This window comes from Tachyglossus aculeatus, chromosome 11 (genome assembly GCF_015852505.1).
Source record: "Tachyglossus aculeatus isolate mTacAcu1 chromosome 11, mTacAcu1.pri, whole genome shotgun sequence".
Classification (NCBI taxonomy): Eukaryota; Metazoa; Chordata; class Mammalia; order Monotremata; family Tachyglossidae; genus Tachyglossus; species Tachyglossus aculeatus.
This window is the reverse complement of record NC_052076.1, coordinates 69427049-69450671: the sequence shown is the minus strand read 5'-3', so window position 1 is coordinate 69450671 and position 23623 is coordinate 69427049. Positions and strand designations below refer to the sequence as shown.

Sequence of the window (23623 nt, the reverse complement as noted above, 5' to 3'; positions counted from 1 at the left end):
AGTCCAATCAAGTGTTGCTGGGATTTGTAGTCCCAGAACCAATGCCTGTATTCAATACGGATTCAGAGGAATGTATCATCCTATCCTCATTGGCAGGGATCAATCAGTCAGTCAATCAATCATATTTATTGAGTGCTGACTGTGTACAGAGCACTGTACTAAGTGATCACAGAGCCATGAGACCACAGAGACCTGCAATCTTTAAAAAAGACCATTTAACTCCACCAGAGGAGGTGAAAGCAAGCAAGCAGAGTGCTGAGAATTGAGGTTGGGAAGGTCGATAACCCTTTCCCACAACTTGGATTCTCATATTTATTGGAGTCTCATATTTAGACTCTGGGCTCTGTATCAATGTCTTAAACCCAGATTCTTCACTCAAGGTAGGAAATTTAGAGATTGTCTGGGCACTTAGGAAATCTAAACGTGGGTGGGTTCTATTTTCTCCGTTTCGTCATTCACATACTTTTCCCACTGCCCACTCAAACTTTCTCCTAAAGTAGTACCTAACCTTCACCCCAACTTCCCTCTTCATCCAGTGCCCATTTCCCCTATGAAACTTTCCCCGATAAATTCTGACTGTCAGGTCTCTGCTGGAGGGCAAGAGATGAACTTATCTTTGCTTTGCATGAGACCATTGTGGTTATCGTCAGTGGATATTATTAAATGATGAGACGAACATCAGTGGAGGTGAAAGAGCTATTTCCCAGGCGAAGCTGCTGTCACTCATCAAACATACCTGTTTTTCAGGAGATGGAATGTCTATACTTGGAGACTTTTAGGAGTTTCTTGAAAGCCGCACTTCAAGTGTAAGCCTAAAGAGAAGCTCCAGGAATTGTTCCTTTCTTGCCATGACCCCTCCTGATCAAGACCTCAGATACTTAGGAAATTCAGATGGTCTCCACAGGCAGCCACATCCTGCCCAGATCCTCCCCATTCACTGCTCTTTCCCTGTGTGCTGTCGTTCTGCAGAGCTCATGGGGAGATTTTTCTTTATCTGTAAAATAATAATAATAGTGATAGTATTTGTTAAGTACTTACTATGTGCCAAGCACTGTTCTAAGCACTGGGGTAGATACCAGGTAATCAGATTGTCCCACGTGGGGCTCATAGTCTCCATCCCCATTTTCCAGATGTGGTAACTCAGGCACAGAGAAGTTAAGTGGCTTGCCCAAAGTCACAAAGCAGATGGGGATAAAATACCTCTTCTCTCTCCTACTTAGACTTTGAGCCCCACGTGGGACAGCGACTCTGCCCAACCTGATTAACTTTTATCTACCCCAGCACTTAGAACGGTGCTTGACATATAGTAAGTGCTTAATAAGTACCATTATGAAGTAATTAATTACCTGCACGTTGCAAAAAAAACCCCCAGCTGAACACCCATTTCTCTTATTTTTTTTAAAAAAAATGAGCTATCTGGAAGCTAGGGCAGCTACAGGGCCTGACCTGATGGAGAGAGCCTGAGTCTGATGTATGTAAGTGGGAATGAAAGGTTTCCCCCTCCTCAGAGTTCTCCAGGAAGAAGAGCTAAGGACAGCTGCAGTAAAGTCACAGTTTTAGAACAGGGAAATGAGAAAACGACGCATACCCAATCCACAGCTGCAGGCCCCAGAAGCAAATTGCAGGCAGTGTGTTTCATCCAGCAGGTTAGCTCTGGATGGCCCAGGCAGTTGGACTTCTAATCTCATTCTTGGCTGTTATCCATCCCTCCCTTTGAGAGTGTAAAATCCTTGAGGACAGTGAATCAGAGATCCCAGGTGCTGCGACAAGTTAAAGAAACTAAACCATTCTTTCTTGAAACAGAGGTAAAGGGAAGACTTCACCCAAGGAAGTCAGAGGGCAGTAGATTACAAGTTCCTGACTCATGAACAAGGAACCTTTCAGGGAACTGAGAAGGTTTAGGGCAGTTATTCGGACAGGAGGAGAGTTGTGTTTGGTTTAAAACAAGAGCTACTTGTGCCTTGGAGACAAAAACAAAAAAAATTTAGCTGAGAACACAGACATATTTGACCTCGACGATCTTTGATCTGATTAACTGAAAACAAAGGGAACAACAGAATGTGGTGACAAACGAGTGAGATGCAATGATAGGGAGCGACTCCAGCCCCTGGGTCTTGGCCAGCTCTGCCTTTGCTTCTTTATGTGGCTCTTCTAGGGGCTGGAGCCATGGCTTGCTGGAGTCCTGGTATAGTGGATTTCTCTTTTCCCTGGAGAATGGGAATCTGCAAGCCTACCGTCACGTACCCCCATGATGCCCAGCAGATAACCACCAGACATCTCAGCCTCTGGGAAAATGCAGCCACTTCTGGGGAAGACCACAGCTTCTGGCCCCCTTTTACAGTTTCCCAGCAGGATGGAGTGAAATCTGAAGGGTCGGCCTGGGCAATCCAAATGAAACAACTAACCTGAGAGAGTGGTGTTAAGGAGTTAGCTTAATAACAGGACACGTACTGGCTCTTGGAAACTCAACCAGACACAAATATCAGGAAGATACACATTTCGGTGGTGCCGTAAGAACCATTAATTCCTCCTCTCCAGTGCTCTGGCCCCAGGATACCCTCTCAAGGGCAGGGTCCGTGTCTAATTCCCATGAGTGTACTCTTTCCCAGCAGTTACTAGAGTGCTCTGCACACAGTAAGTACTAAATAAATACTATTCCTATTACTATTGGGGAAAGCCTGGAGGAGATTTCTGCTATTGGCTGGGGCCAAAGTCAGGTTCCCCTCCCTCAAAGCGCAAGGCAGTAACAAGTCGTGCCACGTGCTGCCTTGCCCATGAGAGGAGAAAGGGTCAGGGAGAGGTGTGGGATCCAGGCTCTCTGCCCTTTGTGAGGCTGGACACTCAATCAGGCTAAGATGAAAGGATAAAAGGGATGGATAGCCCTGTTTGGTGACTGTTTTCTGGTAGTCAGTGGTTGAACAGAGCTGGGGATCAGAGGAAAGTCATATACACCCACACAGCCGATGGGCAAAGCTGTGATGGGAGGACCCATGCAGTGAAAGGATGAAGCTAGCCATCCTGGGGAGATTTCACTGTTTACAGCTGAAACTCAGATCCTTCCTCTTTCCTGTCACCTCAAATGTAACATGAACAAAACAGAAACCCTTATCTTCCCACCCAAACCCTGTTCTCCCACTGACTTTCCCATCACTGTACATAGCACTACCATCCTTCCTGTCTCACAAGCTCATAACCTTGGTGTTATCCTTGACTCTTCTCTCACATTCAACCTACATATTCAATCTATCACTAAATCCTGTCGGTTCAACCTACACAACATCACTAAAATCCGCCCTTTCCTCTCCATCCAAACTGCTACCACATTAATTCAAGCACACATCCTAGCCCTCCTTCATTACTATATCAGCCTCCTTGCTGACCTCCCTGCCTCCTGTCTCTCCCCGCTCCAGTCCATACTTCACTCTGCTGCCTGGATCATTTTTCTACAAAAACGTTCAGTCTATGGCTCCCCAGGCCTCAGAAACCTCCAGTGGTTGCCACTCCACCTCCACATCCAACAAAAACTCCTCACTATTGGCTTTAAAACACTCAATCACCTTACCCCCTCCTACCCTACCTCATTGCTTTCCAACTACAATCCAGCCCACACACTTCACTCCTCTATTGCCAACCCATTCTCACTGTACCACGATCTCAATCTGTCTCACTCCCACCTCTCATCCACTTCAGTCCTCTGGCCTGGACTGCTCTCCCCTCCTTAAAAGCCTTATTGAAGGCACATCTCCTCCAAGGGGCCTTCCCTAAGTCCTCATTTCCTCCTTTCCCACTCCCTTCTGCTTGCTCCGTTTATTCATCCCCCACCCCACCCTCCAGCCCCACAGCATTTATGAGAAACAGCATAGCATAGTGGATAGCACACAGGCCTGGGAGTCAGATCACGGGTTCTAATCCTGCTCTGTCACCTGTCTGCTGTGTGGCCTTGGGCATGTCACTTCACATCTCTGTGCCTTAGGTACCTCATCTGTAAAATGGGGGTTGGGACTGTGACCTCTATGTGGGACAGGGACTGTGTCTAAGCCGATTTGCTTCTATGTACCCCAGCCCTTAGTACAGTGTCTGACACATAGTAAGAACTTATCAAAACTAATCTAAAATGCCATCTAAAACTCAACATGTCCAAGACTGAGCTCCTTATCTTCCCCTACAAACCCTATCCTCTACCTGACTTTCCCATCATTATAGACGGCACTACCATCCTTCCCATCTCACAAGTCCGCAACCTTGGTGTCATCCTCGCCTCTGCTCTCTCATTCACCCCACATGTCCAATCTGTCACCAAAACCTGCCGGTCTCACCTCCACAACATCGCCAACGTCCGCCCTTTCCTCTCCATCCAAACCGCTACCTTGCTGGTTCAATCTCTCATCCTATCCCAACTGGATTACTGCATCAGCCTCCTCTCTGATCTCCCATCCTCCTGTCCCTCCCTGGTTCAGTCTATATTTCACTCTGCTGGCCACTTTATCTTGGTACAGAAACACTCTGGGCATGTCACTCTCCTTCTCAAAAATCTCCAGTGGTGGCCTGTCAACCTACAAATCAAGCAAAAACTCCTCACTCTCAGCTTCAAGGCTCTCCTTCACCTTGCCCCCTCCTACCTCACCTCCCTTCTCTCCTTCTATTGCCCAGCCTGCACCTTTCACTCCTCTGCCGTTAACCTCCTCACTGTGCCTCATTCTCACCTGTCCCGCCTTCTATCCCTGGCCCACGCCTTTCCCTTGGCCTGGAATGTCCTCCCTTCACACATCCACAAAACTAGCTCTCTTCCTTCCTTCAAAGCCCTACTGAGAGCTCACTTCCTCCAGGAGGCCTTCCCAGAATGAGCCCCCTTTTTCCTCTCCTCTTCCCCATCACCCCCCCCGACCCTACCTTCTTTCCCTCTCCACAGCATTTGTATATACTTGTATATATTTATTACTCTATTTTACTGGTACATATTTACTACTCTATTGATTGTATTAATGATATGCAAATAGCTATAATTCTATTTATTCTGATGGTTTTGACACCTGTCAACATGTTTTCTTTTGTTGTCTGTCTCCCCCTTCTCCCCCCCGTTCTTGGGTGGGGACCGTCTCTATGTTGCCAACTTGTACTTCCCAAACGCTTAGTACAGGGCTCTGCACACAGTATGTGCTCAATAAATACAATTAAATGAATGAATGGATGAACTTATCAAATACCAAAATTATTATTATTACATACCTGTAATTCATTTATTTATATTAATGCTTGTCTACCCCTTTGACCTTAAGCTCATTGTGAGAAGGGAATTTGCCTGTTATATTGCTGTGTGGCATTCTCCCAAGTGCTTAATATAGTGCTCTTCACACAGTAAGTGCTCAGTAAATCGATTGGTTGGAAAGTTGACGGGAGGTTGACAGTCATGCCTAAGAAGGAGGGGGTATTTCAAAGACATTGTATGCTGCCCTGTGAAGTTAGTCTACACCCTGGACAGCTATGCCAGCAAAGGCAGCATGAAATATAGCCACTAGCTCTCAGAGTGGATTAAACCAACCCCAGCTTGCCTTCTTGAGCATCCCTACAGCCCGGGCAGAGGCCAAGTCCATGAGGTAGATGGGGAGCGAGAAAGGACATTGGGTTTCCTTGCATCTCTGTGGTTTATAGTTCCCACTGGAGAGCTTGAAAATGCCATCTACTCCCTCCCAGAAGCCTGGGAAGCATTTCTCACACCAGACTCCGAAGACTCAGGAGAATTCAGGTGGGAGGGTGAGGAGGAGATCCACCTATTGAATCAGGCCTAGAGCTCATTGCATTGAAGCTTCTGAGTTGAGCTCCAGAGGCTGCCAGCATAGCTGAGATTTGGGATAAAAACACCTACAATGTCAAACACAATGGACTAGTTGGAGTTGAGAAGAGATCTGGTCCAGGTCTCATCAGGTCTCATGAGACACACCGTGGCTTAGTGGAAAAAGCACGGGCTTAGGAGTCAGAGACTGTGGGTTCTAATTCCAGTTCTGCCACGTGTCAGCTGTGTGACTTTAGGCAAGTCTTGTAACTTCTCTGTGCATCAGTTACCTCATCTGTAAAATGGAGATTAAGACTGTGAGTCCCACCTGGGACAACCTGATAACCTTGTCTCTCCCCCAGTGCTTAGAACAGTGCTTGGCACATAGTAAGCACTTAACAAATATTATTATTATTATTATCAGTTGAAGGGCAGAGGCACAGAACTCTTCTGCAAGATGTGTCAAGCCCCAGAATGGGGCTGAACCGACACCAGATCTGAACTTCTCTGCCTCCTCCCAGCCTACATCAGTGAGAGTCTATTGAGTAATAACTCATTTCCACATCTGCCTGCCTGTCTGTCTGTCCTCTCACCATCTCCCTCTCTTCCTCCCTTTGCTCCTCAGTTCCTTCCAGCCTGTTAGAGCAAATACAGGGGCTTTCAGAGTTCCAGAGAACCAAAGAAGTCTCGCTTGATTCACTTCCAAGTTTCAGCCAAGGGATCAGAGCCAGAGAAGGCATCTGTGGCCATTGTGTCCCCGAGGTGGAATCCCACGTTTGAGGGTTCATCCCTTCATTTGGATTTCCAGTTCCCTTTGGCCACTGCCCAGAGCTTTTTCTCCCCACCTTATAGGCAAAAACCTTAGAGAGTTCCATCCATTCCCACAATCCCGGGCTCTCGACTGGTTGACTCATTCTCACATCCAAGGGTTATTGGAACTCAGCAGGCATCTCATCATCTTTCATCATAGATGAGGGTCGTCTCCCCCTTCTAGACTGTGAGCCCACTGTTGGGTAAGGACTGTCTCTATATGTTGCCAACTTGTACTTCCCAAGCGCTTAGTACAGTGCTCTACATACAGTAAGCGCTCAATAAATACGATTGATTGATTGATTGATTGGTGCATGGAGCACTCTAGGACCATCAGCTACTGTGACACCCCACTCACCTGGTTTTGGCATGGATGCATTTCCCACCAGTGGAGAATGGTGCCCTGTCTCCCTTCCCTGTCTTCTTCCCTCCCCATTTCTCACAACCCAAGCAAAAAAAGGTCAATCCAGCCACAGCCCTGAAGCTTCACAATGAGGTACCACACCAAGCTGAAGAGGGACATGGAACACTTTTTAATGTAGAGTCAGAGACATCCCCCACCCCCTCGCCCAGGCCCCACCCCCCTTCCCTCATCCCAGATGGGACCCTTTCAGAGGCCTCTCTATTTCCCAAGTTCCCAGACCAAAAGTGGACCTAAAACCCACCATCCTTCATTGCATCCTCAAGAAAAGGAAATGGGGGGCAGGGGATGGGAGTGGAAATTAATTGAAAGATTTCTTCAGTGGCCACACTGGCCTCCCAGAATCCCATGCAAGATCAGAGCATGTGGTTCCCGTTTTTTGACCATTCTGTTACGGGCTGCTTGTCAATATCCATTGTGACAATGAGGAAAGACTGCCAGCCGTGGAAGCTCTGACCTCACAAATCCACACCTGAAAGAGATGCTGCACCTGTGGGTTTTTTTTTCTGCTTTTTATAAATGTCTCTGACATGTAAATTACCCAAGAAAATAAGAAGGCAGGAGCTGAGTACACAAATTACCAGTAAACTCTATCATCTCTTAGAAGACCAATACACAGCTAACTCCATATACAGCATGCAGTAATGTCTGAGATAGGACCCTGTGGAGAAATAAAATGGTAGAATTCTAACCAAAAATAATATATGTATATATGTATATATATAAACTGTATATATATATAATCGTAAAAAGAAGCATAACCGATGAATTTAACGTTACAGTGAAGATCACCCTTTTCGTTTCAAAACAGTATGTGGATAACATAGTATCACCTGCGTTAAGCGCCGGAGAAAGGATGAGGAATTTCTAGCGCTGGTAGAGATGTTGGTTAAATCACCGTTTGGTGGAATCTTCACTGGCTCCTGGTTGTTAGGCTCCACCTTTGTGTAAACTAGTCGAGAAGAACACTATTCATTTTTAACACTTAATACACATAATTCTCCTTCACCTCCTTTTGTTTGTGAGCTAATGGTTCTAGACTCATATCAGAAAATATAATTAATAAAATTAATAATGAATCAGAATCCCTTATTATCCATAACGTCCATGTAGTAAAATGAAGAATGCTGAACGCTAGATTTTTCTGTCGGGTTTGCGGTGGCTTTTGTATTGTCATTTTTTTGTGGTGGTTTTTGTTTTTCCTTGTTTTTCCTTTTTAAATCACACAAAATGGCAGCCCAGTCTGTGAAGAGAGCGTCTGGTTTGGTGGAGGGGGGGGGTGGGGGGCAGGGCATTTCCAGGTCTGCGCATCTGGATCGACAGGTAGAGTTGGGATGGCAGCCTTGGAGTGCGTCCGCCAGAAGTGATGGATCAAAAGGGGCCATGGCTGGTCCCCCCACCTGCCCGTCCGCGACAAAACAAGGCGGCACAACGCAGTGCGGTGGGTGGCCCCAAACAGTTGTGCTAGTCCGTCTCGGGGAACAAAAAAAAAAAAGGAAAAGACTCAGTTGTACTGAGACAGTGGAGAAGCAATTTCCATTTTTCTCCCCCCTTTTCCAAATTCCCTTCATTTTTTTTTATTGTTTCCTGGAATTTTAGGTGTGCTAGGCTAGGTCTTCTCTTTCATTGCTTGGAATTTCCTATTGGAATTTTCTGCTTTTGTTTGTCGTTGCCGTGTCGGTTGCTGTAGAGGCGGAGACTGATCCCGCGGAGAGGAGGCAGCACGTCAAAACTTGAGCAGCAGCTGCAGGACCAGCAGGGGTAGCAGCCAGATGCAGCCAGCTCTCCTCGACGTCCCGTTGTTTACTTCGCTGACTGCGCCGGGGCCTGTGGGGAAAAGCAGCAGAGCCTCAGCTAAATGGCCCCAGTGGAAGAATGATCAGTGGCACCAACTAGGTCGACCTGGGATCTCCCGCTTGGAAATAGACACGCAGCCGGAGTCTCTTTCTTCTTCCAACTCTCAAGTAATCAGACTCCTCAGCTCTCCCTGCATGGGGTTTTTTCCAATACTATCGCCCCGAACTGTGTGCACGAAGCAGCTTTGTGGTAGCAACTGGGGGTTACCATCAGCAAACTTCAAGTTTGACTTGTGCTTGAGCCCTCAGCTCCCCTGGGAATTGATCCCACCATTGAGAGATGCTTCCTGATTGGTTTCACCAGTGCGGCCCTGCTGATTCCATTACTAAGTGGCTTCCACCCTCTCTCCACCAACCTTCCAGCTGCTTTGCCCAGTGACCCTTGCAGGGTATCCTCACATTAGGAACGAATACAGTTTTTTCCGAGGTGCAGAGCGAACGAGTTGCAACATTCCCACCAATGCAATCTCACCAATACAACCGAACCACATCCACAGATTAGGGTGGTCTAAAACAGCCATGTTCTCCTCCTCCCCATGCTCCTTCTGGACCCTTCCCCCTTTTTTTCCTCCTCCTCCTCCCCCTCATATTGTTATTATTATTATTAGCAGTAGTAGTAGTAGTAATAGTAGTATTGTTGTTGTTAGGCGTTTACTGTTTGTCAAACTTTATTCTAAGCACTGGGGTAGATATAAGTTAATCAGGTTGAAGCACAGTCCCTGTCCCACATGGGGCTCACAGCCTAAGTAGGAGGGAGAACAGTATTAAATCCCCATTTTTCAGCTGAGGAAATTGAGTCACAAAGAAGTTGAGTGACTTGCCCAAGATCACACAACAGGCCGGTGGTGAAGCTGAGTTTAGAACCTAGGTCTTCCGACTCTCAAGTCCATGCTCTTTTCACTAGGCTACGTTCCTTCCCTCTTCCTCCTCCTCCCCAGCTCCATCCCCTTCCTCCACTGCCTTCTCCCCGCATCCTCCTCCTCCTCCTCCCCTCAGCCAACCGACAACCTAGAAAAAGACTTACCTTTTCCTGGACTACTGAACCCTAGGGCTGCTGACCGCTTCTGAAAGCAGAGGCCTGGCTCTAGCTTGGGATTTTTCCTGCTTCTTCCTTAGATGTAGAAGAAGACCCTGATCCAGGCCAAGCACTGGCCTTGAGAAAGGGATATTTCTTGTAGGAGTGGGACAGAAACTAACTCGATCGATCCAAGTTACAAATGAGTCCTGTGTCTGCAGTGAGACACTCATGCCTGCCTGTGCTTTTCATTCACAGTGGACGAGAGGCTCTGAGAATAAAAGAGAAGGGGGTTGCCCATTGCAGCGATGCTCATTACCCAGGCTGTTCCTTGGACCAAACCCTGTCCTCTGTCTGACCTCCTTCCTCCCCCCACCATCTGCCTCTGTCTTCTGTTCCTGGACAGTCAGAGACTAATGACACACAATGCCAATGTGTGTGACTATCCAGCCCCAGCAGCCAGTAGTTGCACCTGCACAATGTACTTTCCACGTATGCTCCAGCCAGAGGCTGGACCCAGATGTCATCTGCAGTGTTGCACATTATGGGAAAACAGGATTCCATCTGCATTCTGTAAGTACATATCTGGAATATGGTGTGCTTGGCAGGGACCGCCCCTCCTCCTCCCCCCCCGGCCAACCTGCTGCAAAACTATTTTGACCCATGCCAGGGAAGTTCTCCCAGTGATGAGTGGAGAAGGGAGTTCATCCTGGAGCAAAATAGATGGGAGGGAGAGTAGTTTCCGATTCTTCAGACCCTCATGCCAGGTACCTGCATTTGCTCCACTTTGCTGATCCACTAGAACCCAGGAAGGCCCCGGGCATAAAGGCTGGAGGGCAGCGAGGCCCATGTTAGACACAGCAGGTGGGCCATGCAGTTGCCATGTCTACAAGGTCCGAGACCATGTTTTCCATCCAGGGAGCCTATCGGTGTAAGTGTCAGTTCTGAGGCTGGCAAACATCCCCCACTGAATGTGCACAAAGGCTGGGTGTGGGGCGTGAGCTTACTCAGCCTGAAGTCCCTTCCCTGTGATAGATTCCTCTGCTCCTGCTCTTCAGCTCCCTGTGGTTGTACACCCACTGAGTGGCATCACATGGATTCTGCAGGGAGGGTTCCTGATCTTTTGGGTTAGTTGGCACAATTTTCAGAAAAACAAACCCAATCCAGAGTGAAAAGCCTCCTGGTGTGCCCTAGATCCTAGTCTCCTGGCATCCGTCCTCGGCACCCCTCGCGTCATCCTTCCTGATTGTCCAGAAGTCTTCCTTTTCCCAGGGCTCAAGGAGGGGAGACACTGAGAAGGAAGGAGACACTCAAACCTCATGAGGGATCACAGTCTAAGTAGGAGGGAGAACAGGTATTGAACTCCTATTTTACAGATGAAGAAACTGAGCCTTGGAGAAGTGACTTGCCCAAGTCACCCAGCAGCCAAGTGGAATTAGAAACCACTAATTAGAGAGGAGGGAAAAGTGTAGAACAACTCCAAGGGGCGATCCCTCCCCATGTGAATCCTGAAAGAATGTGGCCCCGAGGACCAGAGTAGCTGGGCTTTCTCAGTCTTGTCACCGAGACAATCTGGATGGAACAAAGCTCAGAAGACAGTGGCCATGTGGGAACTGAGAGAAAAGGAAAATGGGTAATCTGGGAGAGCAGGGAGTCAGTATCACTAAGGAAGCAACATGGCATAGTGGATAGAGTGCGGGCCTGGGAATCAGAAGATCATGAGTTCTACTCCTGGCTCTGCCACGTCACCACGTCTGCCACGTCACCTTGGGCAAGTCACAACTGTGAGCCCACTGTTGGGTAGGGACTGTCTCTATATGTTGCCAACTTGTACTTCCCAAGCGCTTAGTACAGTGCTCTGCACACAGTAAGTGCTCAATAAATACAATTGATTGATTGATTGATTCAGTACACTACCTCAGTTACCTCATCTGTAAAATGCAGATTGGGACTGTGAGCCCCACGTGGGAAAGGGACTTATTAGCTTGTATCTACCCTAGTGCTTAGAACACTGCTTGACACATTGTAAGCACTTAACAAATACTATTATTATTATTATTACTGTCTTTTGCATCTGTGATGGGCCCAGAGGAGCCTCTTGCCTGGCACTGATCACCTCAGGATAGCTCTGCGAAGGGGACATGGGCTTTGTTTCACCCAGATTATTTCCTCCAGTGGGTCTGAATACAATCCCCACCACAACCTCCCCACCAACCACTGCCCCCGGCAACCTCAAGCCAGAGGTCAAGTTCCAGCTTTCTTATCCAGGACTAAAATTTACAACAGAGAATGCATTTAACTCTCATTGCAATAGTTCTCAAGGGACATGCATTTTGTGTTTCTGTTTATAGCTCCTTAAACTTGGGAACACACACACACACACAGCCATTTTTCAAATGATCTTCAGAACCCAACTCTTCTCTCATCCGACTAAAAGGATGAGGAAAATGTCCTCGCTTTTGACAACTCTAACTGCCCTTGTAAATATTGTTGTGGTTCTCCCTTCTTGGTTTAGCAGCTGCTGCTTCCTTCTTCTCCCACCTCCCCCTCAGCCTCTTGAGCCTAGGATGAAAGCCCAGGGAAAAGAGGTCTCCAGGACTCCAGATCATCATGCTGCAGTGTGGCCTAGTGGAAAAAGCAAGGACCTGGGATTCAAAGGTCTTGGGTTCTAATTCCACTGCCTGCTGGGTGACTTGGGCAAGTCACTTCTCCGAGGCTCAGTTTCTTCATCCGTAAAATAAGAGTTCAATACCTGTTCTCCCTCCTACTTAGACTGTGATCCCTCATGAGGGACAGGGACTTTTTCCAATTTGGTTATCTACTATCTACTCCAGTTGCTCAGTACAGTATTTAGCACATAGTAATCACTTGACAAATACCATACTTCTCATTTCTATTGGAGGCTAAGACTGGTGAGAAATTTCCAGGAACAATTTCCACTACTTCATAACTACCTGAGCACTTCTCCGATCTCTGCTGGGGGAGCGAAGGAAGGGGTGAACTGAGTACAGCGGGGTTATGGAGAAGGTCAGAATGCTAGCTGACCCTGACAGAATATTCTTCCACTGGAAGTCTCCGGGGAATCTAATTGTGGTATTTGTTAAGCTCTTTTTATGTGCCAAGATACTAGATCAGACCCAGTCCCCGTCTCATCTGGGGGTCACAGTCTAAGTAGGGGGGGAACAGGTAGTGCATTCCCATCCTGCCGATGAAGAAATGGAGGCCCAGAGAAGTGAAGTGACTAGCCTAAGGTCACACAGCAGGCAAGTGTTAATTTCAGGATTAGAACCCAGGTCCTCTGAGTCCCAGCCTGGGCTCTTTCCACTTGGCAAGGCTCTTTTTCTGGGATCTGGGAACATTGAGTCTTTAGCATGGATCCAAGTAACGCTGGATACTGCAATGGGGAAAATACCCTCCCAGAGACTCCAGGACAGCTCAGGACTTTTCTTGGCTTTTTATTCACATGGTGAGACCATTAGCAGCTACATAGGTAGCCCTCAGACTTAGGACCAAATTTGTTCTTGTAAAAGGCTTCCTGTGCAGAGATCAAATAAATGAGGGATTGGTTTCAAAACTGGGGTCAGATACCCTATTCTTCCCGATGTAATGCATAATTGTGTACCCAATCCATCAGAGTAGAGAAATAGAGCCAGTCATCTATTTATATTGTCAGAGATGCCCAACTGTAAGATAATCGACTTTTACTACATCAAAAGTAAAAAGGGCCAGTAATCACCATGATCACCCACACTTCCCATCCTTCCCCATCCCAGCCTCTCCCACTTTGCACGCCTCCGACCCATCCTCTTCAACGACTTCCCACTCCCTCCCATGACTGTTGCAACTTCTAAAGTTGTTTCCCCATTTCTCTGCAGCTCCTGTGAGCCAGCCACTCTGATTCCGCGAGGCCTCGGTGCTGGTGCCAGAAAGGAGGCTAGTGCTGAAAAGTGGAAACCGATGTGTTACAAAGCCGAAACAGGGAGGAAACCACCTGAACAGGGAGCAAACAGGAAAAAACCTGCCTCAATTGAAAGCAACGTTTGTCATAACTTGAAACATTTGAGGTTGAGAGCAGCTTGCCTACTTCTGGCCTCTCCAGGCCTCATGAAGAAACTGCTGGCCCGACCTCATGAAGCTGTGTTTCCCCCCAAAGGCCACTGGCCTGGACTGTACGCTAGCCACTCGATGTCTCCTTTCAGTGTCAGCTCCGCTCCATATTTGAGGTATTTGCTGTCTCCGGCTCATTAGGGAAATATGATGGCTCATAGAGGCCAATTACTGGAACATTAGGGTCCCGGAGAATGGTTCTCAGCATCAATTATCTATCCAAAGCATCTGGCAGGAGTGAGATCCTCAAACGACAAGGCACTTTTTATCTGTTGTGGGCTGACCCTCCCCAGGACCTCCCCTTTCTCTCCCGCCCCTTCCCACCTTCCTTTTGATGGCATCCTCGGTCCAGAGAAAAGAGAGCCAGAGAGAAAGAGTCAGTGAGGGGTAGCATGCAAGGGAAATTTCTACAAGAGGAATGCATATGGAATACAGTGGTGAAGAGAGGCAGGTTTGGGAGAGGAACGGCTGAGACAGGTGCGCCAGGCTCTGACCGCATCTGGTAAGAGGAGCAGGATAAAGCAAACTGTTAAGGGGGTTGGTGAGGGTGGAGAGGGGGCCGTCAGTTATCCTTGGGGAATGAGGACCCGGAAATCAGCCTGGAAAGTTATTCTCTACTTGGGCATCAGAAATCGACCGGCTCATTAGGGTAGCTGAGGGAAAAATGATGAGGGAATGGGAGGCGAGTTGGAGAGACCCAAGGAAGGATCCTCTAGAAGATTGCGTACTAACCTTTCCAAGGTGTCATTGCTGTAGTTTTCTCTTCTAAAAATTAAAAACAAGCCACTGTTAGGGCAGGTAGCAATCGAGGGCACCCGATCTGTCCGGGGGCAGGCTGAAGGAAACAGAGACTTTACTGGCTGGAGGACTTCTTGTCTCTCTTCACTGGGGGATGCTGCGGGGCAATAAACTGGAGAAACTCCAACCACTAACTTTGTAGGGATTGGGGAGACTGAAGACCTCTGAGCAGGTGGGGGAGGGCCAAGAGCTCCTTGTGCTTTTTATTGGCTATTTTTCTCCTTGAAACTTGTCTCCCCTGAGGGACCTCTGGGATTTTATGGGAGGCTGGAATGGATTGGTCTTTACTGGGAAAGACCAGCAAACATACAGACCAACTTTATGTTGCCAACTTGTACTTCCCAAGCGCTTAGTACAGTGCTCTGCACACAGTAAGCACTCAATAAATATGATTGATTGATTGATTGGGAAACCCCAGCTTGGAGAGGTCGGGCTACAATGCCACAGTAGAGAAGCAGCGTGACCTAGTGGAAAGAGCATGAGCTTGGGAGTCAGAGGTCATGGGTTCTAATTCCAGCTGCACCACTTGTCAGCTGTGTGACTTCGGGCCAGTCACTTACCTTCTCTGTGCCTCAGTTATGTCATCTGTAAATTGGGGATTAAGACTGTGAGCCCCATGTGGGACAACATGATTTCCTTTTATCTGACCCAGTGCTTAGAACAGTGCTTGGCACATAGTAGGCACTTAACAAATACCATCATTACCATCATTATTAGTACAAAGCAGATTGTCCACATCCAGAAGTGATCTACCAGTGGATAGGGATGAAGAATAAAAGCCCAAAATGATGGTGCCAGGTTAGCCTTACCCGTGGCCCAGTCTGCCCTATACCATGGCTGCTATGTTCTTGCTCAGCAATGGAGGATCATGAGGAAGGGGAAAGAGCCAGCCAGCCGGGAGCTCATGGTAGGCTGGGGCTTCCCACTTCCACCTACCTCCATCCTGGGACATTAATAATAATAATGATGCCATTTATTAAGTGCTTACTATGTGCAAAGCACTGTTCTAAGTGCTGGGGAGGTTACAAGGTGATCAGGTTGTCCCACGCGTGGCTCACAGTCTTAATCCCCATTTCACAGATAGGTTACTGAGGCAGAGAGAAGTTACGTGACTTGATCAAAGTCACACATCTGGGATATGAACCCGTGACCTCTGACTCCAAAGCCTCTTTCCACTGAGCCATGCTGCTTCTCGTTAGGACCCTTCCAGGTTGGGGCATTGAGGGAAGAGCAGACCCTCCCATCGACCACAGATCTTGTCCATAACCAGCCCTAAGTGTTCCTGTGCCAGAACAAAGGCACAGTTCTGGGCCTCCCCTCAAGGGAAGCCCTAGACAACTTGAAATTCACACAGGGATTATACTGTTGGGGGTGGGGGAGCACAAGGGGAGGAATTGACCTGCCTCCTTCCCAGGAGGTGCAATAAACACTATGATCTTCTGCGGTGGTGAGGCCAGTGGCTTTGACAAGGGTGGATTCTCTCATCAGGTACCATGGAAGAGCCTCAGTCTTGAGACTTCAGCCCTGAGAACCTGCATGGAGGGGTTGATTCTAGTGCTAGTGGTTTGCACAGTGCAACTTGCACTCTCTTGTCCCTGCCACTTGTGTTCCTTCTGGGGTCAAAAGTGAAATGACCAAGTACTCAGGCAAGGGTGCTGCACCCTGTGAAACACACGCAGAGGTTTTTTAACTTACAGATCCATTTAGGGCCTAAAGGACCGCAGCATATTGCCAATGTTGTGCCATTAGCATTACGTCAGGAGGTAGTCACCCTTACAGCCACACTGCAGTCTTCGCCACTTGCTTTGGCCAGCTTTTTTTCAGGATTCCTGCGAGGCCTGTCCACTTCAGGAAAGGCCCTAGGTGGTTTTTCATTCGGAAAACTTCCAACTAATAGCACAGCCCATGCAGGCAGTACTGGACCTAGACCACAAGCTCATTGCGGGCAGGGAATGGGTCTAAAATTCTGCTGTACTGTACTCTCCCAAGTGCTAGCTACAGTGCTCTGAAAACAGTTAGTGCTCAATAAATACGATTGATTGATTCATTAGATTCCCTGATTCCCAGAGCTGGGCTCTTTCCAGTAAATTGACAGTGAGAAGTCTTCCACCAAGCTGATATTCTAAAATTCCACCCCGCTGCATACTTTTCTGTATATGTAGCACTACAACAACATGAACATACTTAATAGGAATAATTATGGCACTAAGTTCTTAAAGCACTTACGAGGCACCGAAGTACTGTGGTAAATACAAGATAATCAGACCAGACACAGTCCCTACCCAACAAGGAGACTCATAATCTAAGTGAGGAAGAGCAAGCAGCGTGCCTTAGTGGTTAGAGCAGGGGCCTCCTGTTCATGGGTTCTAATCCCGGCTCCACTACATGTCAGCTGTGTGATTTGAGGCAAATCACTTCACCTCTCTGGGCCTCAGTTACCTCATCTGTAAAATGGGGATCAAGAGTATGAGCCCTATGTGGGACAGGGGTTCTGTCCAACTTGTCTAGCTTGTATCTACCCCAGCGCTTAGAACATTGTTTGGCACATAGTAAGTGCTTAACAAGTAACATAATTATTATTATCATCATTAACTACCTTATGCCCATTTTACAGGTGAGGGAAGTGAGGCCCAACCAGGTTAAGTGACTTATCTAAGGTCATCCAGCAGCCCGGAGACAGCTGGGACTAAAATCCGGTCTCGGGTCTCCTGATCCAATGATCTCTTCCCTTCGTCATATTGCCTTCCCTAGACATCTCCAGGTTAATTACATTTGCACCAGTGGCACTTTCTGGGGTGCGACTCTGCTCCTTGGTGCTGGTTTTTCAGCTTTTCAGTAGCGCTGGTAGAGTGGAGACTACCAAGAACTATCAAGAGACCATCAATAACTATAAACTGAGAGCTTGCACAGAGGAATCGAGGAAGGCGCCAGCACAACTCAGACTGCCTCATCCTCCAGTCGTACAACGAGCGAGAAGGTGGGCCGGGTGTAGCCCATTGCCTAGTGGAAGCCTGGTCTTCATTAGCTTTCGCTAGCTACAGACAGATCTAGGACTGTAACCCAGGCCAGCTGTTTCCTGGAGCAATACTCTAGATGGTGCAGGAATGAACCCAGAGATAGAATTAAAATGGGCTCGAGAGATTCAGCGACCCATATTGCCACTTGTGTGTTCAGCAGGGATTTTCCAGGCTCATCTTGCTGAGCTCAGCTATGAAAGGGTGGGATGGGTGGACTGGTCAAGGGAGGAACCAGCTGCTTCTGTAGTCTCCCCCCGGCCCCACCCAATGGCTGAATGATTTTTACCTCCCTGAGGCTTCCATCCTGAAAATGATCTCATGAAAATGCCGTAGAGCTGGAAATCTGGAAGCTAGTTCTGGTTTCGGTTTTGCCTCTGGCTTGTAGTGTGACCTTGGGAAAGTCACTTAACCTCTCTGGAATTCATTTTCCTTGATTGTAAATAGGGGGAAGATGCTGTCTGCCTCTTCTTATCTCTCATAGATGCTGTGCGATCATGGATGGACTTTCTCTTTGGGCAATGACAGCGCTCTACAAGCACCAGAGGCAGTTATTTTTGATAACCCAGTTGTAGAAGAGCAACCAGGGGAGGATGATGGGAGTTTCCTAACTTGGGCTGGAGCTGCCACAGGGAATGGGGCCGTCTGACAGCCTTCTTTCGCCTGTCTGCCTTCAGCCGAGTCCTCCCGCAGGGCACGTGAAAACGGAAATGAAATTTCAAGCATTAAAAATCAAAAGCGCTGACTGCAGTGGGCCAGCCCTCAGGAGAGACTGGGAATTGGGTCGACTTTCAGAAACAGCAGCAAGTTAGTCCTTTTCATCCCTCTGCTTTTTCCCAAAGCCCCAGCATAGAGCTCTTCAAAGGAGGTAGCTCTCCTGCGTCCATTAGGCCGGAAGTTTCGGGACAGGGAGATGATTTGTTGCTCATCTCTGACCTTCACTCTAATTACCCTGGGGCTATCGTAAGTCACAATCTATAACAGCAGCAGCTGCTCACCACAGGCTTCCCCCGTGACTCACTGCCATGGGGCAGATCTGTCCTGGGCCATTGAAGTCCGAGGTTGGACGCTAATGTCTATAACCTATAGGATGTTGATTCCTGAGCAAGTTTAAGCTGAGCCTTCAGTGCACTACTGGGTTGTGTTTGACTCTAGTGCCCAACAAATCATCTGTTAGAAAGACATCTCTTCAATGCCACCAACCACCCATGGTCAAATTTGTTCCCAGGGTGCTGAGGGTGAGTACCACCCTCCATCTTTCCAAAGCATAGGTCTTTCCAAACTCTTTCATGATCACTCCTCCATTTCCTCCCCACTCCTCTCCACTTTTCAACTCATAAACAGGCCTGTCCACCTCTCCTGAGCTGGGCCCCTTTACCTCTTTCCCTGACATTGGTTTAACTATAGCAGAGGCAGCAGGGGAACCCCAGCTCTCCAACGCAACCCTTTCCACACTCAACCTCTCCAATGGGTTTTAAGGAGCTTGAAGGTCACCCTAAACTCAGCCTTAAAGCACTTATGTTCATATCTGTAATTTATTTATATTAATATCTGTCTCCTCTAGATGGTGAGCTCCTTGTGGGAAAGGACTGTTTCTACCAACTCTTTTGCACTGCACTCTCTCAAGAACTTAGTACAGTGCTCTGCACACAATAAGTGCTAAATAACCCAGGAATTCTCTGCTGAAACAAAGAGTCTCTGATCTCCCTTACACAGCTCAGGGAACGGTAATGGAGAGTGTTTGTCCCTAGGAAACATGTTGAATGAATCCCCCTCCCGCTCTGCTCCTCCACCCTCCAGTCCTGTCTATCCACTTTGTGGTGTAGGCTGGGCCCTCCAAAATCATATACAAGTAATAATATAATAATAAGGCTATGTTTGAAGCCCTTAATGTGGGTCAAGCACTGTTCTTTATGCTGGGGTAGATAGATATAAGTAAGTCAGGTCTGGTACATTCGCTGTCCCACATGGGACTTACAGTAGGAGGGGTCCATAAAGTCCTTGGCAACTTTACATTGAAATAACTTTCGGCATGCCTAGGATAAAAAGATATTTTAAATGGTGCTTAAAAGCATCATTCATTTAAATGCCATATTTCTATTTCAGCTACCTGACTTACAAATGCAGAAATGGTAAAAGAGAAGGTTAATTGTGTGCTATGATGAGCTGAACTGAAGTCAATAAGAATTAAATCTCTATTGCTGTAAAACCTAAGAATTATGTTTACGAATGTCACTTAAAGTTGCTGTGAATCATGGGTATGTCCCAAGTTATTGAAGTCTATAGTTGTACAAAGATTTTTATGGACCACCGTAGATAGAAGCAGCATGACCTAGTGGACAGAGCCCAGGCCTGGGAGTCAGAAGGACCTGGGTTCTAATCCCAGCTCTGCTGCGTGACCTTGGGCAAGTCACTTAACTTCTCTGTGCCTCAGTTCCATCATCTGTAAAATGGGGCTTGAGACTGTGAGTCCCATGTGAGACGGGGGCTGTGTCCAACCCAATTTGCTTGTATGCACCCCAGCACTTATTGCAGTGCCTGGCATACAGAAAGCACTTAATAAATGCCATTATTATTATCATTAAGAATGATGTCAAGAGGCTGACGTCAGTCAGGACTATGATCCCACTGATTCTCTCTTAGTCTCCAGAAACACTGCTCAGTCACAGAAGGGGATCAGATTAGTTTAGGGGAAGCTGTGTGGCTTTGTGGAAAGTGCATGGGCAGAGAAGCAGCATGGCTCAGTGGAAAGAACACACGCTTTGGAGTCAGAGGTCATGGGTTCAAATCCCGCCTCTGCCAATTGTCAGCTGTGTGACTTTGGGCAAGTCACTTAACTTCTCTGTGCCTCAGTTACCTCATCTGGAAAATGGGGATTAAGACTGTGAGCTCCCCGTGGGACAACCTGATCACCTTGTAACCTCCCCAGCGCATAGAACAGTGCTTTGCACATAGTAAGCGCTTAATAAATGCCATTATTATTATTATCATGTGAGTCAGGGGAGCTGGGTGCTAATCCCAGCTCTGCAAGGAGCCTGCTTTGAACAAGTCACTTAACTTCCCTATGTCTCTGTTTCCTCATCTGTAAAATAGGAATTCGATGTCTGTTTTTAAACTAGGTGCCCCATATGGAACAGGGAGTGTATCCAACCTGATTAACTCAGTATCTACCACAGCGCTTAGAGAAGGGCTTGGCACATGGCAAGTATTTGTTAAGTAACAATGATAATAACAATAATAATAATATTAATTGAGCACTTACTGTCTGCAGAGCATGCAGTTAAATGCTTATTGGGTCCACCACTTGCCTGCTGTTTGACCTTTGTCAAGCACTTCACTTTTCTGAGCCTCAGTCCCCTCGTATGCAACGTGAGGATTCGAAACCTGTTCGCCCTCCTACTTAAACTGTGAGCCCATGAGGGATATGATTATCTTGTATCCATCCCAACATTTAGTACAATGCTTGACACATAGTAAGTGCTTAACGGATACCACAATTACTACTAAGGATTCTGCCAAAAATGTTTGAACTCTACAAGGACTGAAGACAGCAACATCTATATTAGTGCTCTAACCCCTCCTATTAGGTAAGTAGGTTAATGAATGAACATTAGACATTCTCACAGGGCATTTAAACAAAAAACAGCCCTCTTCATGATGCCACCTGCTTGAACAGAAATTTAGTGACATGTGTTGGCAGATGCTTTGTTGTGTGTGGAGTTTCTTCCATTCAGTGTGAGCAGGTGATGGTTGGGATAGCTTGACAAATTGTTAGATTTCTAGTTTCCCTGCTGTTCCTGTGTGAACCAGATTCCTATTTCCTGAGGCTGTCTAGCAGTTTCCTCTCAGGAACTTGCTCGCTGTGCTGGAGGGCAGGGACAGCAGGGCTGAGGAAAGAAAGAGATCCTCATGTTCCCTGAGAAAATTGGGGCAGAAATGCATTTTTCTGTGTCATGCCCATAAATCTGAGGAGAGTGAAGAAAGATGGGTGGAGGGAGTGGAGGGGCACGACCTGAGTGGTCAGGACAGATAACCAGCCTTGGGTGCTTGTCTCCTCTTCCACCTAGAGAATGAGGTGTAGATTCCTTTCGTCTTAAGGCCCCCCTCCTCTCCCTGCTGCAACCCTCCCAAGGACACCAAGGCACTCACTTGTGGCCAAAAAGGTAAGCTCCTTGAAAGTACAAATCACATCTACAAACACTATTGTAACTGATCGATAGTATTCATTTTCCCATGGCATCTGTTAAGCACTTACTATGTTCCAGGCACTGGGGTAGATATGAGCTAATCAGGTTAGACACACTCGCTGTCCCACATGGGACTCACAGTCTTAATTTCCATTTTACAGATGATGTAACTGAGGCACAGAGAAGTTAAGTGACCTGCCCGAGATCACGCAGCAGACAAGTGGTGAAGCGAGGATTAGAACGCTGGGCTTTCTGACTTCCAGATATGTGCTCTATTCGCCAGGCCACACTGCTTCTCACTGAGTGCTTACTCTGTGCAGAGCACTGTACTAAGCATGTTTGCGAGTAGAATACAAAACGTAGAGTAGATAGACTTGATCCCTGCCAAAGGAAGTTACAGACCTGTACTCTCCCAAGCACTTAGGACAGTGCTCTGCACGCATTAAGTGCTAGAACCCAAGCCTGAGAGTCAGAAGGATTTGGGTTCTAATCCCGGCTCCTCCACTTGTCTGCTGCGTGACCTTGGGCAAATCACTTCACTTCTCTGTGCCTCAGTTACCTCATCTGCAAAATGGGGATTTAGACTGTGAGCCCCTTGTGGGACAGGGACTGTGCCCAACCTGATTAGGTTGTATCTACTCCAGTGCTTAGCACAGTACCTGGAACATAGTAAATGCTTAATGAATGCCATTTTAAAAAATACCATTGATTGGCTGAAATGGAGCCCAACCCCAAAAAGTCTATCGGCCGCTGTCTCAGATTCTTCCATTCCAAACACAAAGGAGGCTACCAAGCTGCTGATCTCAGCACCCATTTCTTCTCCAACAGCTTGAATGGAATAAAATTACAGGCTGCTTGATCAGCATGGGGTGAAGCCCGAACACACTTAAAGAACGGAGCAATCCCATATTGGGTTTTCTCAGTCTTCCTTATAATAATAATAATGATGGTGGTATTTGTTAAGCGCTTACTATATGCCAAGCACTGTTCTAAGAGCTGGAGTAGATACAAGGTCATCAGGTTGTCCCAAGTGGGGCTTACAGTCATAATCCCCATTTTCCAGATGAGGTAACTGAGGCCCAGAGAAGTTAAGTGACTTGCTCTAAGTCACACAGCTGACAAGTGGCAGAGTCAGGATTAGAACCCATGACCTCTGACTTCCAAGCCCGGGCTCTTTCAACTAAGCCACGCTGCTTCTCTAGCCATGGTGCTTTTCTAATAATGGCTTTTGTTAGCTGCTTACTATGTGCATGCACTGTACTAAGTGCTGGGGTTGTATGTAAGCAAATCTGGATGGACACAATCCCTGTTCCTCATGGGCTCACAGTTTCGATTCCCATTTTACAGATGGGGCAACTGAGGCACAGAGAAGTGAAGTGACTTGCCCAAGGTCACAGAGCAGACGAGTGGCAGAGCTGGGATTAGGACCCATGACCTTCTGACTCCTGGGCCGATACTCTACCCACTACGCCATGCTGCTACAAGGGACCTGTTCATGATTATCTTGTTGGTCGTTGGCCATCATGCCAAGTGTATGGTATGGGAGAGCCCAGAGATCGGCCATTATTCCTCTTATGTACTTATGTACTGCTCCGTAATTTATTTATTTATCTCACCATTGGCTTTAAAGCACTTCTTCTACAAC

The 23623-nt window shown here is 47.3% G+C and overlaps 1 protein-coding gene across 3 annotated transcripts in view; it reads right to left on the bottom strand.

The window, feature by feature from the left end:
- Positions 1–7566: 7566 nt before the first annotated feature.
- The window catches only part of NTM (neurotrimin), a 1106994-nt gene continuing 1090937 nt past the window's right edge, over positions 7567–23623 (bottom strand). For 2 of the 3 annotated variants that reach the window (XM_038754388.1, XM_038754389.1), the window contains 2 exons: positions 14712–14744; positions 7567–8828 (listed from right to left, as the gene is read on the bottom strand). In XM_038754388.1, coding sequence (XP_038610316.1) covers positions 8728–8828; positions 14712–14744 — 134 coding nt within the window. In that variant the 3' untranslated portion in view covers positions 7567–8727. The remainder of the gene's footprint in view (positions 8829–14711; positions 14745–23623) is intronic. The other variant, XM_038754390.1, reaches the window with a different exon arrangement.